This window comes from Pollachius pollachius (genome assembly GCF_949987615.1).
Source record: "Pollachius pollachius genome assembly, chromosome: 4".
In the NCBI taxonomy this organism is placed as follows: Eukaryota; Metazoa; Chordata; class Actinopteri; order Gadiformes; family Gadidae; genus Pollachius; species Pollachius pollachius.
In genome coordinates this window covers 8,174,920-8,191,400 of record NC_136937.1, presented here as the reverse complement: position 1 = coordinate 8,191,400, position 16,481 = coordinate 8,174,920, and the positions used below count along the sequence as shown (strand labels likewise).

The following is a 16,481-nucleotide window of genomic DNA, read 5'->3' as shown; positions in this document are numbered from 1 at the left end:
TAAATGATTTAATTTTTCTATTTGAGGAGTTATTATTGCTTATAACACATTCACTTGCGTACAGGTATTGATTTGCACATTGTACACATTTTTTATTTTGTTTTTACTGTTGGTTTTTGTGTTGCATTATATGTGTTACTTTTACTGTTGGATATCAGATTTGATGAATTTATTTTTAATGTACTTCAAAGTATTTCACCGATGCATTGTGAAAACAGTAAGCTCAACCCATGAGTATTTAAGTTATAATAAATATCACTGATTGTATTGCCAAGTATAATCTTTACAAAGTAATTTCTTTTTAAAAGCAGGATTGTATTTCCAGTCTAAAAACATATCTAAAGCTAAAATGATTAATGTCGCCGCATGACACTGTTCTTATATTGTCGTTTGAAACAGTACATACCAATAATATCTTGTGCCTTTTAAATTTGTATAATTCCTGAGTGTTGGAACTGAAGATAAAGCTGACTTTTATCGTGTTATCATAAATAAGGCGGCGAATGGTGAAAAAGGGAATGAATAAAGTCAAATCAAAATGTTTTTAGCACTACGTGGCCTTTGTTACATGGCAAGTGTCTTATGTGTTAAAGTAATACACCTTTTAAATAAAAAATGGGTATATTTCAATTTTGATTCAAATGTTTCATTAAAGTTCAACAGTTTTTATCCATTATGGTATGAATGGCCTGATATTTTGCTATACAGCATTTGTGAAAACTTCCGTGAATAAAATAAAAAGCCACCGAATTCCTCTAATTCTACAGCCATAGCACATAAAGTATAGCCATAACCAAAGTGATTGGCTGGTTTTTCACGTTTTCTTTCAAATGTTACAAACAGTAGGGGGTGCATATCTGTATCTCACAAATGAAAGGGTGTTGACTCATCACGTAGGTAAAGTTATGCCACTTGAATTGTTCGCATATTAACTGACAATCGACCACCTCATATAGTAATAGGCGTTATTGGCGAGAGAATAGACTTCCGGTTAAGGGATATCCGTTTCCTTTAAATGACTCGGTTATTGTTTAGTCCATTTTTTGTAAAAAACTGCACATTTATTCTCCTTGTCGTTGGTGTTGTTGTAATTCTTGTCGTATTGCCCCGTAGCCTGTTAACTGGCGTAGATTGATCATAGGAAGTATACGACCGGGAATTACGTTCCAGTAGACCGTGATAACGCTTTAATACGTGATCCTCTCCCAGACTACTTGTTGACACATACCTCCATGTCAAGGACTGCCTATTTCCCCGCCTATAAACCAAGGAATGTGAAATACACCTGCCGGGTTTTTTTTATTAATTTGTATTCATTATTGACGTAAATGTCTCACCCACCTCGAGGACGCTTTTCTTGGACGCTTCGGTTGAAATATCTAGGCATCTTGTTAGCTGTGACATTACTTTAAAAATATACTATCAATACCAACCCCTCAGCAGCACTCTACAGTTTAAAATGGACGAATGTTGTATGTCTGCTCAACAAAAGGAACAACACAGGATACATGTTGAAATACAAAGAATGCTTCGTCGTGATGAAGAGAAATCCCGCCGTGAAATAAAGTTGCTTCTCTTAGGTAAGTCTGCCGTGGGCTCCGGTGATTGAAGTGGTCGCCGAACACATTTTGGACTGGTTGACTTCCGCGCATTGACTGATGAATTAATGCGTCTTAGAATCTAGATGAAACTTTATTTTAATATTTTATTTATTAAAATGGTATAATTTATTTAATGTGAAATACAATGGTCAATGCGAATAAATGCATTTATGCAAAATCAATAGAATATTCGTAGAGGCCTGTAACTACTTACCAGAAATTTAAAGTATGCAAAGTATGCAGTTTGCATAACAAATGTGCGAAGACAACTTCTAGAAGAGGCTCATTTTATTGGTTATTGTTACATTTTATTTTTGCAACACCGTGTTTGTTGACTACATAATGATGATTTGATAAGTGAAGCTTTCACTTATAAATCAATTATTGCCCTCTCGAGGCGCGTAAGTCAAAGTCAAAGTCAAAGTCAAATTTATTTGTATAAAACAGTATCAGACAAACTGGTTATTCAAAGTGCTTTAAAATAAACAATAAAATGGAAAGAAATATATATATATAAACAAATTAAAAATATATAATATATATAATTATTCAAGCAACAACAGAATAAAACGAAACAAAAACAAGATTAATTGAAAGCAATAGAAAATAAATGTTTTTTTAATTTATTTTTTAAAGTTGTTACAGAAGGGGCAGATTTCATTTTTGTTGGTAGTTGGTTCCAACAGTGGACAGCACAATGTCTAAATGCCATTTCACCCTGCCTAGACCTGACTCCAGGCACAACCAGCTGACCAGTGTCTAAGTGACCTGTTAGGTTTGTTATAGATAACCATATCTAATGTGTGTGTTTGTGTGTGTGTGTGTGTGTGTGTGTGTGTGTGTGTGTGTGTGTGTGTGTGTGTGTGTGTGTGTGTGTGTGTGTGTGTGTGTGTGTGTGTGTGTACGTATATGCATGTATGTCCAAACGTCCTATTTCGGGCGCGCTTTGATCCTTGTCCATTTTTTGTCTTCCGTATTTCTCTGATGGGCTCAGGGACCGGGGAAAGTGGGAAGAGCACTTTCATCAAGCAGATGAGAATCATCCATGGATCTGGATACACAGAGGCGGAGAGAAGAGGCTTTGCTCGTCTCGTGTTTCAGAACATGGTCACTGCCATCCAGGCACTGATTAGCGCCATGGGGATGTTACACATTGACTACTTTGACGACAATAACATTGTGAGATACTTCTTCGTAAAATGTACACACTCAGGCTCCCACTTACGCACACATGCACTCACAATTATATTATTATTATTGCTCCAGGGACTGTAATCCCACGTACACAGCTCATAGATCAGGAAGTTAGAGAACAGAAATTGCGTTGCGGTAGACCAGGATAACGCTACGCTTGATGATAATTCTTGATCTCTCAGCCTGTAGGTTTATAGTCTGTGTGTATGCCAGGTCCTGGCAGAGAGGCTGAGCCAGCTCCAAGCAGGCCAGGTGTCTGCTCTGGAGCTCTGGCAGGTGGACGCCATCCGCAGGGTGTGGAGCGACCAGGGGATCCGCAGAGGCTTCCAACGCAGGAGGGAATTCCAGCTCTCTGACTCCGCCGAATAGTGAGTTATAATAGCCATGTCATGGAAATGAGAATGGGGTGTGTGTGTGTGTGTGTGCGTACATGTATACAGTGTGTATACATATAAAGTGGTGTGTATTGTCATAGATAGTCACACTTAAGTTGAAGACAGATATCTGATTGAATAGAATAGTTGAACGCAAATCTGTAAACGTAGAAAAAGTGTTACGGCTCCAAGTTGTAAGCTGTTTACGTCTAGGGGGAGTAGGGGAACCATGACACATATTGACGTCAAACTGACTGGAGGAACAAAAGCACGCCATTAACAGAGAACTAATACACAGGTGTATTAATTAGGAAGAATGCGCCAAGGGGTATAGGGAACTATAAGAGGAGCCAAATCAAAGAAAGCAAAAATAAAGTGACAACTACTAGTGAACACACGCAACCTAGGCTAATACATACAGAGGGCTGCCCCACTTCTAACCTGATGTGATAACATAGGAAAACTACGTGATGGTAGTGTAAACTCAAGGGTATCTTACCTATTCACCTTAACCCCTGTGGCGTACCAAGCACACAATCAATAACTGGCCACGACACATCAACCAAACAGACAGACAATGGAGTGGGTTACAATCGAGAAACAGTTGCAAGTTATAAAGGCCTGATGGCACTAATTGGCAGATGGACAGCTCAGATTGGACAGGGGGTTGGCCGATGGTGGAGGAACAGCCAACGGCGTGACACCTACAGAGAACGAGAGGGGAGACAAACACATCTGCGCAACTGCGCCGCCATAGCCTCTCTGGCGGCACAACCATCGCTGGGTGATGTGCACCGCTTGGGATTTTAAATCATGGCAAGAATTTGCCAGAGACACCCAATTCGTAACATTCACAGTTCTACAAATACAAGGGCTTTCATCAGTGGGCCGTAGGCTCAGCATATTGTAGACTCATTGGCGATAAATATTGACTCAACCGACAGTTATTTACATGAAAGTTTTAAAATTGGAATTAGTACACATAGGTAAACATTTGAGGTAGCTATAGTCACAGGGATTTTAATTTAGTGAAGTGTATAGATAAACAAAAGTATGCCTTTAAATTACGTGTATATATTTGTATATATATATATATGCATGGAATTTAAAGCCATTCCTTTGTTTATATAGGTACTGTATATATATGTATTATAGAAGTAATATATAGCCAAACTTTGTTTGCAATTGTTATATATAATTGAATGTATTTATTTTATTATATAACGCTATATATTTATACTGTATACCAAACTGTCACAGCAAAAGTATGGCTCCAAATGAGCATCCTTTAAGCTTCCTTTGAAAACAGTGTAATTTTCCTTTCTGTGTTTTTAATTAATGAAGTAAGTAACCACTAGACTACCCTGTCCGCTGTCTGTTTATGTATTTGTTCTTCAGCTACCTGAGTGATTTGGACAGAATCACTGCTCCGTCGTACGTCCCCACGCTGCAGGACATTCTACGAGTCAGAGTGCCCACCACGGGTATCATAGAGTACCCCTTTGACATGAAGAAAGCTATTTTCAGGTAAGTCCCTTCAGGCCACGTCCCACTTCACATTCAAGTCCATTTTAGTCCAGTCCAAAGCCCCCCACCCTGACCATAACGAAAACTGAAAAACAGAATGAAACGATTCTCCCGAACCCGCGCCCCCCCCAACTCAAGCCACCTAGCCGTCAGAGCTACGTTATAGACACCAGGTGTTGGACTCACAGGAAAATGAAAGCGAGCGCCCACCTGTGCTAGATAAAAAGCATAAAAAGCATAAAAAGCAGAAGACGGTGTTTGCCTGTGAAGGTGATGGCAAAGGCCGTCTACTGAACCACCTTTTAAACCCAGCTTCGTCGTTAGAAGCTGGGTTGAGCTGGGAGACGCGATTCACTTGAAGCAAAGATGAGCAGTCATGATAGCACCAATGGGAATTATAACTGTGTGTTCTGTCTGTGTATATTATATAGCAAACATTGATACACATTGAACACACTGACACACAAAAGCGACTTACAAGAAGTGCATTCGACCATGAAGCTACAACCCAAACAGTGCAGGATTCATGGGAGAACTGTTACGCAGCAGGGCTCCAGCGACATCTTAGCGCTATACTTCGGCCATGAGACAATTTTTGTCTCATTGAATTCAGGCGGAGAGTGGTTCTGTTGTACCGCTAGTAATGGCGTTTTTGCTAGTTATTTTGTCTTTTGGCCATTCAATTACGCACCTCATTTGGGTTCCCACCTTACCCCATACCGTAACAGAGTACATTATTCATAATTAGGTCTACCTAAATTCCTCTTTTCTATGGGTCATTTGATACAGGATGGTGGATGTGGGAGGCCAGCGTTCGGAGCGGAGGAAGTGGATTCATTGTTTTGAGTCCGTAACCACCGTTATTTTCCTTGTTGCCCTCAGCGAGTACGACCAGGTCCTCTTTGAAAATGCGAAGGAGGTAAGGGCAAAGACATGTTTTGTTTCTCAGACTTGCGCAAGTGTTTCTTTTAAATGTTTAAGAAGAGAGGAAGTCGATGATACTTTTCATCCTGTCCAGAAGCTTGGCTGTTGATGGATGATTTCAAGCTATTTTCTTGTTTTTGATCTTCTCAGAATCGACTGGAAGAGAGCAAAGCTTTATTCAGGACTATTGTCTCCAACCCCTGTTTCCAAGAAACCCACTTCATCCTCTTCCTCAACAAAACAGACCTGCTGGAGGAAAAGATCCCGCATTCCCACTTGGCGGACTATTTCCCCATGTTCAGAGGTCTGACTCTGTTTTTTTCAAGTTGGTAATAATAATAAAAAGTCTGCGGTTGGCAGGCAGGAAGACCGGGAAGACCTGCTTCCAGAACTCCTTGGTTGCCTATGATTGCCTTGGTTGCCTCGGTTTCGGTAGTCAATAACGCGAGTCTCTTCTACGTCATTCACAAGTCGTCTACAACTCTTTCACCCAGGGCCCCGGGGAGACGCTGCTGCAGCCAAGAAGTTCATCCTACAGATGTATACGGACCAGCACGCCGACCACATGAAGACCCTCTACCATCACTACACCTGCGCCACGGACACGGAGAACATCCGACGAATCTTCGTTGACGTCCAAGACATCGTCATGAAGATCAACTTCAATCAATTCAACTTAACATAGTGACTGAGAAAGATTGGGAGTCGTTTTTTGTATTTTTTTAGGGGGGGGGGGGGGTTTGTGCAATTTGTTGCAGATAACAGAGTGCTGATTATGTGTTTCATTAATGTAACAACATGCCAAAGCCGGAAGCCACTCGATGACAGAAGGAAGCTGTTGAGTCAGCAAAATCATTTTGGTTTAGAAAGTGTGAAATGAATGTAGTCATGTTCAATAGTAGGCTACCAAAGTCTAAAAGCATCTTAATGGGTCTTACCGAAGTTAGTGTAAGGAGTCAGAGGGAGTTAACTCGTCCGGGTTTGTCTATGTCGTGTGACGTATGCTTCGCCGTCCAAGCCCTTAGTCAGCCTTATCCGAGGAGTTGTAAGAATGCACTACCTGCTTTCATTTATTTATTAATGACGCCCACGGGGAAAGATAGGGACCTGCATAGAGGAGAAAATTTGATACAATAGATATAATCTAAAAGTATTTTTATCATCTAATGCAGCTTACAATGTTAAATTTCAATGTTAAACCCTCCCTACACTAATATACATTGGTTGTAAACAGTTTAGTTACAAAATGGTTCAAAGACAATTGATTTTACGTTTGTGGTGGTTTATGTTAGTTTGCTACTGATCGTTTTTTGCCTCTAGAGTTTGGACTGTTGGAATCAGTGGAGTGTCAGCATTAATTTAATATATTGTCAGATTGTACTATTTTGAACTGATTGGCTGATTGGGATATGCCTGAATGCGGGTATTTCAGGAGGTTTGTCTGGAGAGTTCAAGCAATCTGATTGGCTGGGACTTTTGAGCGATCTGATTAGCTGGGGTTTCGAGTGATTGATTGGCTGGGGATTTTGAGCGACCTTATTGGCTGGGGAATTTGAGTGATCTGATAAGTTTGGGATTTTAAGCATCCGATTGGCTTATTGGGATTTGCCTCGATACGTGTAATTTTGGAAGGAACTGGTTTGCTTTTGATTTTGAGAAATGTCATTGGCTGGGAATTTTGAGCGATCAGTTTGGCTGGGGTTTTTGAGTAATTTGATTGAGTCATTTTGGGAGGAAGTCGTTGGCTGGTTGAGATTTGACCGGATATGGGTCATTTCGGGAGGATTTAAGGCCTTGTATTAACGAGACATCTCGTCACTGGTGATGCTCACACGTGTTCCTGACAGCGACCGTTCAGAATCTTAACGTTCTTAACAGCAGGGTTTTTTTATCCGAAAAAAACAGTCAGAAATAAACAGAACTTAGTATGATCAGTTTCAAGTTTGCACGCCTTTATTTCCTTGATCCTATCACCTACTATCCTTTTGCTTTTATTTATGAGTAGCACATTGTATTGCCACTGTATGGAAGGCTACTCGCTCTTATCTAAAGCTGGTTTACCAGTACAAAACGTTTAAAACTGAGCAAAGTCAATGCTTACAGATGGTTACAACGTCAATCAATAGTAAAGCATGTGATATGATGGTTGATTCTTTTATATTGAGTAAAACGTTCATGTTCCGCCATGTTCATTTGCGTCACTAATAAACAATGCGTCACCAACTGGGCAACTCTTCTATCAAAATCTGGCCCCAGTTACCAAATGGAAGTAGAACAATCAGAGCACCATGATAACACGATAACTTTCCAACATCGTGAAAACGTTTCCCCATAATTCCCAGCGATGTGAACGCGCCATGAGATTTCGAACAATCTGTTTGGATCAGCAAAAAATGTTTTACATTTAATTTTATTATGTTTTATTTAATATTATATCATATTTATCATTATATTTTAAATGGTTTCATCTTCTGTTTGAGGATTCATGATTGCTTTTAACACATTCACTTGCTAACAGGTATTGATTTGCATATTGCACTTTTTGTTTTATTTTTCGCTTTTACTCTTGGTATTTCTGTTGCATTATATGTGTTACTTTATTTTTATTGTATGAACTGCCAGTTAATGTAATAATGTAAATCAAAGCAGTTGTTGAAAGTTCCGTATTATAATGATTAGCCACCGCACTCCTCTACTCCATCACCTAATCCTCTATAGCCTACCATGGTGATCGGCAGGTTTTTCCCGTTTCCTTTCTACTGTAACCTACACCAGCGAGTGCATATCTGTGTCTCACTAACAAAAGGCTGTTCCCTACTCATCCCCTAAGTAACAGGTTTTGCCACATGAATTGTTCGCATATTAACTGACGACGGAACGACTTATACAAATGGGTGTTATAGGCGTGAGAGAAGACTGTCGCTAATAGATATCCGTTTCCGCTACATGATTTTGTTAATGTTTTGTTAACATGTTCATGAGAACTCGACATGTATTCTCCTTGTAGTTTCTGTTATTAATTTTTGTCATGTTTTTATTCTTATCCACCCGGAGCTACTTGTTCACTGGTGTGGACAGCTCATAGGAAGTATACGACCGACAATTACGTTTCAGTAGACCGTGATAACGCTACAATACAGGATCATCTCCCAGATTGCTTGTTAACGCATACCTCCAAGCCAAGGACTGCCTATTTCCCCGCCTCTTGACCAAAGAATGTGAAACTCACCTGCTGGTTCTTTCTTTATTGACGACTGAGAAGAATGAGGAAGAATTAATGCCTTTGATGACTCACCCAGCTGGAGGAACTTTTACCGGACGCTTCAGTTGAAATATCTAGCCATCTTCTTATTCGTGACATTGCTTTAATAATATAGCCCTATTATAACATACCTAACCCTCAGCAGCACACACTACAGTTTACAATGGGAGAATGTTGTATGTCTGAGGAGAAAATAGAACAACGCAGGATACATGCTGAAATAGAAAGAAGGCTTCGTCGTGATAAAAAGGAATCACACCGAGAATTAAAGTTGCTTCTCTTAGGTAAGTCTGCCATGGGCTCCGGTAATTGAAGTGGTCGCCCAACACATTTTTGACCTCTCTGACTTCCACGAATTGACTGAGGAACTAATGCGGCTGAGAATCCAGATGAAACTTAGAAATGTCTTTCATTTATTTAATGTGAAATGCAATGGTCAATGCGAATATATGCGTGTGTTTGTCTGTGTGCACGTGTGTGTTTGTGTGTGTGTTTTTGTGTGTCTGTGTGTATATATATATATATATATATACATATAGGTGTGTGTGTGTGTGTGTGTGTGTGTGTGTGTGTGTGTCACAACAGGTTGGTTACAAACGTCATATTTCTAGCACACTTTGATTCTAGTCCTTTTTTCGTCATCCGTATTTCTCTGATGTGCAAAGGAACCGGGGAAAGTGGGAAGAGCACTTTCATCAAGCAGATGAGAATCATCCATGGATCTGGATACACAGAGGCGGAGAGAAGAAGCTTTGCTCGTCTCGTGTTTCAGAACATGGTCACTGCTATCCAGGCACTGATTAGAGCAATGGAGATGTTACACATCGACTACTATGACGGCAATAACATTGTGAGATACTTTTGTAATTTCTTTGTAAAAGGCACCCACTCATGCTCCCACATACGCACACACCGTCCATTCCATAATATTTGAGATGAGTTGGTGCTTTTAGGATGAGCCTGACCTTATCCTAACCCTCATCCATTCGGCTCAGTCCAAGCAAGACTACAGTTGGTTTAAACTTATTTTGTGGTTGCCATTCATTCCATTAGCTTTGAGAGGAGTTGGGCTTAGTTTAAGGGTCAACCTCCGCCAGGGCTAAACCTTGTTCATTCCCAGTGCAGTTATTGTACGATTATATTTGGGTTATTATAATTCCTTCTGTTTTCTAGTCGGTCCCTAAGTCTTTAGAGGGGGGACTTAGTGGAAGGGTTGGTTCAGCCTAGTCTCCTGAGTGAAACTTTAGATTCAATGATTTTGCCAGTTTGATACTGCAATCGTGAACGTTCTCTATCTTAGGATGTAAATCAGACAACATTTTTGTTCAACTCGGCTCCTCTCACAATGTAGACGTATTCCGAAACTGGGCAGTTGGCCGTCAATTGAAGTCCATTATATTCTTATCGTGTGTTTAGCAGCTCCCATAGCTGTATCTTGGTTTATCCATCACAAGTAAGTGCACATGAACCACTCTGGTTCGGTAGCTTTGTAAAATCGTGCCAGAAAACAAACACATCCACATGTTTTGATTATGTGATTCTACACACCACTGCGCATGCTCACGGAGGCGCGCAGTTAGACATCTGTGTGACGACAGTGTGTGTGCAGTAGCCAGGGTGAAACTTCTAAATTCTGAATGCACAGCGACACTTCAATAAGTTGTGAGTGTAAGTGTAGGAGGGTGTGTTGTTTAACTGATATCAATGAGCGTTCTGTGTTTACACACCCATGCACATGCTCACGGACTGACCGACAGTGACTTGGAAGCCAGCAGTTAGAATTCTTGAATGTTAAATGTCCTGATCATGAGCACATTGGTGAATTTTGGATCAAAATGTGTATTTGGTTTTTTTCTTCGACTCACCAGTTGCAATGGACTGGCTCAGTGGGGAAAAGTGAACCTCTGATCTTTTATACACTTTTAGTCTCCAATTTTAAGTTTTAGCTGTGAAAAGATTACCAAGGTCCGGACCTCAGTGAGATCATAACTGGCTATGGGCATGTTATGAGCTCATAGGAAGTAAGAAAAGGGAAATTGCGTTGCGGTAGACCAGGATAACGCTACGCTTGATGATAATTCTTGATCTCTCAGCCTGTAGGTTTATAGTCTGTATGTATGCCAGGTCCTGGCGGAGAGGCTGAGCCAGCTCCAAGCAGGCCAGGTGTCTGCTCTGGAGCTCTGGCAGGTGGACGCCATCCGAATGGTGTGGAGCGACCAGGGGGTCCGCAGAGGCTTCCAACGCAGGAGGGAATTCCAGCTCTCTGACTCCGCCGAATAGTGAGTTATAATAGCCATGTGATGGAAATGAGAATGGTATGTGTATTTGTATGTGTCTGTACCAGATAGACACGCTCGAGTAAAAGTACGGAAATCTTAGTTGAAAGTGAATCGACCTAAGTGAAAGTCATAAAAAAGTATTTAAAAATAAGCTCAAATAAAGTAGCTTAAATCAATTGCTCTTAAAGGGACAGTCTCAAAGATCACTGTTTTGTTCTCTTTGGCGCCTCCTACTGCAAAGAAAACACAAATGTGCAAGTGTGCCGCCACAATCACAAGTGAGGTAAAGTAAATAGCGAGTCTGTTGCAGTAGTTCTGCCATACCCTCTCTGGCGGAACGACCAGCGCTTGGTGATGGAAAACTCATGTCGAGAATTTCGCCACAGAAACCCAATTTGTAACATTCACTACAAATGCAAGGGCTTTCATCAGTGGGCCGTAAGCTCTAACACCATTTTGTGACCTCATTGGACGATAGATTGTGACTTTACTGACATTCCAATCAGGAGAGATTCGTTTTTAAAATGAACCACAACATTTATTGAAAACTACACATTTGGCGATTAGACACCATTGAATTCCTTCATGGGAATGATCGATCAAGTCTGCCCGGAGATGACTTCTACCCTGATGGCGTCTAAACGCTGGTGGTGGTGGCAACTATGGCTGGAGAACCTGCCTTGAGGGACACAATCCGATCTGAGGGAGAAGACAGGAGCTAAGCCGAAGGAGAAGTGGATGGAGGAGGGCTGCAACAAGTCACAACAGCAGATATGAGCAAGGCTGAGAAGTATATACAGTGGGGCAAAAAAGTATTTAGTCAGCCACCAATTGTGCAAGTTCTCCCACTTAAAAAGATGAGAGAGGCCTGTAATTTTCATCATAGGTATACCTCAGCTATGAGAGACAAAATGAAAAAAGAAAAATCTAGAAAATCAAATTGTCAGATTTTTAAAGAATTTATTTGCAAATTATGGTGGAAAATAAGTATTTGGTCAATAACAAAAGGTCATCTCAATACTTTGTTACATGCCCTTTGTTGGCAATGACAGAGGTCAAACGTTTTCTGTAAGTCTTTACAAGGTTTTCACACACTGCTGCTGGTATTTTGGCCCATTCCTCCATGCAGATCTCCTCTAGAGATGTTTTTGGGCCTTCGCTGGGCAACACGGACTTTCAACTCCCTCCAAAGATTTTCTATGGGGTTGAGATCTGGAGACTGGCTAGGCCACTCCAGGACCTTGAAATGCTTCTTACGAAGCCACTCCTTCGTTGCCCGGGCGGTGTGTTTGGGGTCATTGTCATGCTGAAAGACCCAGCCACGTTTCATCTTCAGTGCCCTTGCTGATGGAAGGAGGTTTTCACTCAAAATCTCACGATACATGGCCCCATTCATTCTTTCCGTCACACGGATCAGACGTCCTGGTCCCTTGGCAGAAAAACAGCCCCAAAGCATGATGTTTCCACCCCCATGCTTCACTGTAGGTATGGTGTTCTTTAGATGCAACTCAGCATTCTTTCTCCTCCAAACACGACGAGTTGAGTTTTTACCAAAAAGTTATATTTTGGTTTCATCTGACCATATGACATTCTCCCAATCCTGTTCTGGATCATCCAAATGCTCTCTAGCAAACTTCAAACGGGCCTGGACATGCACTGGCTTTAGCAGGGGGACACGTCTGGCACTGCAGGATTTGAGTCCCTGGCGGCGTAGTGTGTTAGTGATGGTAGCCTTTGTTACTTTGGTCCCAGCTCTCTGGAGGTCATTCACTAGTTCCCCCCGTGTGGTTCTGGGATTTTTGTTCACCGTTCTTGTGATCATTTTGACCCCACAGGGTGAGATTTTACGTGGAGCCCCAGATCGAGGGAGATTATCAGTGGTCTTGTATGTATTCCATTTCCTAATAATTGCTCCCACAGTTGATTTCTTCACACCAAGCTGCTTACCTATTGCAGATTCAGACTTCCCAGCCTGGTGCAGGTCTACAATTGTGTTTCTGGTGTCCTTTGACAGCTCTTTGGTCTTGGCCATAGTGGAGTTTGGAGTGTGACTGTTTGAGGTTGTAGACAGGTGTCTTTTATACTGATAAGGAGTTCAAACAGGTGCCATTAACACAGGAAATGAGTGGAGGACAGAGGAGCTTCTTAAAGAAGAAGTTACAGGTCTGTGACAGCCAGAAATCTTGCTGGTTTGTAGGTGACCAAATACTTATTTTCCACCATAATTTGCAAATAAATTCTTAAAAAATCAGACAATGTGATTTTCTGGATTTTTTTTTTTCATTTAGTCTCTCATTGCTGAGGTTTACCTATGATGAAAATTACAGGCCTCTCTCGTCTTTTTAAGTGGGAGAACTTGCACAATTGGTGGCTGACTAAATACTTTTTTGCCCCACTGTATATATGCTGAGTTTGTGCTGAGTTTGGCACAATTGCCCCTGTTTGTACAGGGAAAGAGGTTTCAGATTTTTTTGACGGAACAGGGGGGGAGATCTACAACGACAGTGTGAGAAACCAGAACAGATAGATCGATGAGAAATAGAAGGGGGATTTTGTCTTGTTGATTTGATTTAGCTACATTTATTAACATACACTTTAAGTATGAAAACTATTTATCTGGAATAAAATGTACCTAAAATGTACCTATTACAAGTAGAAAGTTCTTATAGTTAAACATACATTTGTATGTTTAACTATAAGATACATACATTTGTACTGTGTAACATACTATCAGAGTGAAAGCATGGCTACAAATAAGCATTCTTTAAGCTTCCTTTGAAAACAGCGTAATTTTCCTTTCTGTGTTTTTAAATCATTTAGTAAGTAACCCCTAGATTGCCCTTTCCGCTGTCTGTTTATGTGTTTGTTCTTCAGCTACCTGAGTGATTTGGACAGAATCACTGCTCCGTCGTACGTCCCCACGCTGCAGGACATTCTACGAGTCAGAGTGCCCACCACGGGTATCATAGAGTACCCCTTTGACCTGAAGGTTGTTCTGTTCAGGTAGGTCCCCTTTTCGGTCTGGTCACACTTCACATTCAAGTCTATTTTATTTGTATAGCTCTTAAGTGATAGTAATCACACTCAGACCTAGTGGTATAATATGTCACCTTAAATCCCAGTTGTACGACATTGATTTGATGGACTTACAGTAAGTGTCTTCAACCATGAAGCTACTACCCAAATAGTGCAGGAATCATTGGATTACATTATTCATAATAAGGTCCACCTAAAATGCTATTTTTGAATGGGTGTATTCTATGGGTCATTTGATACAGGATGGTGGATGTGGGAGGCCAGCGTTCGGAGCGGAGGAAGTGGATTCATTGTTTTGAGTCCGTAACCACCGTTATTTTCCTTGTTGCCCTCAGCGAGTACGACCAGGTCCTCTTTGAAAATGCGAAGGAGGTAAGGGCAAAGACATGTTTTGTTTCTCAGACTTGCGTCAGTGTTTCTTTTAAATGTTTAAGAAGAGAGGAAGTCGATGATACTTTTCATCCTGTCCAGAAATTCGGCTGTTGATCGATGTTTTTCAAGCTTAGTTCATGTTTCTGATCTCCTCAGAATCGACTGGAAGAGAGCAAAGCATTATTCAGGACTGTTGTCTCCAACCCCTGTTTCCAAGAAACCCACTTCATCCTCTTCCTCAACAAAACAGACCTGCTGGAGGAAAAGATCCCACATTCCCACTTGGCGGACTATTTCCCCACGTTCAGAGGTCTGACATAAGATCAATGATGACTCACGATGAATGATATTGATTTAAACCTGCATTATGTCCTTTTTTTAGAAAACAGCTATTTTCTCCATTGAAAAACATCTGAACGACAAATTCTCTCAAGAATAAAACGTGACCATCCAGGGGTCAATCTATCTAGGGAATGTTTCTCTATGAACCCCGAACCCCACTCTTAATGCTAGCTTTGTCAAATAGGAGACTAAAACAAGAATTGGTAATAATAAATTCTGCTGTTACCCGGCTGAAAGACGTGCTGGCAGAATTACGGATGCCTTGGTTGCCTCGGTTTCGGTAGTCAATAACGCGAGTCTCTTCTACGTCATTCACAAGTCGTCTACAACTCTTTCACCCAGGGCCCCGGGGAGACGCTGCTGCAGCCAAGAAGTTCATCCTACAGATGTATACGGACCAGCACGCCGACCACATGAAGACCCTCTACCATCACTACACCTGCGCCACGGACACGGAGAACATCCGACGGGTCTTCGTTGACGTCAAAAACATTGTCATGGAGATCAACTTCAACCAATTCAACTTAACATAGTGACTGAGAAAGATTGGGAGTCGTTTTTTTGTATTTTTTGGGGGGGGGGGGGGGGGTTGTGCAATCTGTTGCAGATAACAGAGTTCTTCTTACGTCTTGCACTATGGTAACTGGCAACATGCCAAAACCTGAAGCCAGTCAATGATAGAAGTTATGTCCTCCCAGGTGGCTGCTGCTGAGTCAGCTGTATCTTTTTGGTTTAGTTAAATTACTGATGTGAAATGAATTTAGTCATGTTCGATAATGCAAAAGTCTCAAAGGATCCCCAAGAGCTAAATGGGGCTTGCCGGACTTCGTGTAAGGAGACCGAGGGAGTAAACTCCTTCGAGGTTGCTATGTCGTGTGACGTATTACTTCACTGTCCAATTGCTTAGTCAGCCAATTCCAAGGAGATAAGGATGCACCATACTTGCCTTAAAGACTTCTCTTCTTGGCAGCGTATATGTAGGGTATATACTTCCTTACTGTGTTCCTTATAAATATTTATTAGAGGAAAAAAATGTAGTACATTTACATTTAGAGAATTTTTGAAGACACTTTTATCCAAAGCGACTTAAAATAAGTACATTTGTCAGGAGAAAGAGAAACAAAAATGTATTGCTGTCGTAAGGATGTTCATACAACAAGTGCCAAGCACTTACATAGCTAAGATAAGATGCTACACAATGCCAAGTGCTATTTTTAAGCATCACAACGTACAACATACAAAAAGTGCCAGGACGAACAATGAAAAGAAAAATACACGTTAAAGTATTTTATAAGTAGGTGTTTTAGGACGGGAGTTTCAGTTTATATTATTTTTCATTTTGCTTTATGATCAAATGTAATGGTTACACATTTTTTTACTTTATCATTTAATAAATATATTAACAATTCATGTCCTGGTATATATACAAATGTTTTGTTTTTGAAACACAAACCATCCCCAGAAGCTATATGATAGATCCAGCTACAATTGATGGCCAGCGGATACAGCGTGTCAGATTAACCTAAAAGCTTTGGGGGTGTGGCCGATTTGGCCGGCAGGTGCGACCTTT

General features: G+C 40.9%; 2 protein-coding genes across 2 annotated transcripts; both read left to right on the top strand.

Annotated features, from left to right (window-relative positions):
- Window positions 1-1,323: 1,323 nt before the first annotated feature.
- On the top strand, window positions 1,324-7,557 carry LOC307074374 (guanine nucleotide-binding protein subunit alpha-14-like). Its single transcript, XM_079734504.1, has 7 exons — window positions 1,324-1,580; window positions 2,596-2,780; window positions 3,009-3,163; window positions 4,568-4,696; window positions 5,486-5,615; window positions 5,771-5,924; window positions 6,115-7,557. Exons 1-7 carry the CDS (start codon window positions 1,460-1,462, stop codon window positions 6,303-6,305), a joined length of 1,065 nt encoding a protein of 354 aa, XP_079590630.1. The 5' UTR covers window positions 1,324-1,459; the 3' UTR covers window positions 6,306-7,557.
- Window positions 7,558-7,703: 146 nt separating this feature from the next.
- LOC307074375 (guanine nucleotide-binding protein subunit alpha-14-like) lies at window positions 7,704-16,321 on the top strand. Its single transcript, XM_079734505.1, has 7 exons — window positions 7,704-9,166; window positions 9,548-9,732; window positions 11,007-11,161; window positions 14,036-14,164; window positions 14,440-14,569; window positions 14,726-14,879; window positions 15,254-16,321. The coding sequence occupies exons 1-7, from the start codon at window positions 9,046-9,048 to the stop codon at window positions 15,442-15,444; spliced, it is 1,065 nt and encodes a 354-aa protein (XP_079590631.1). The 5' UTR covers window positions 7,704-9,045; the 3' UTR covers window positions 15,445-16,321.
- Window positions 16,322-16,481: the final 160 nt, after the last annotated feature.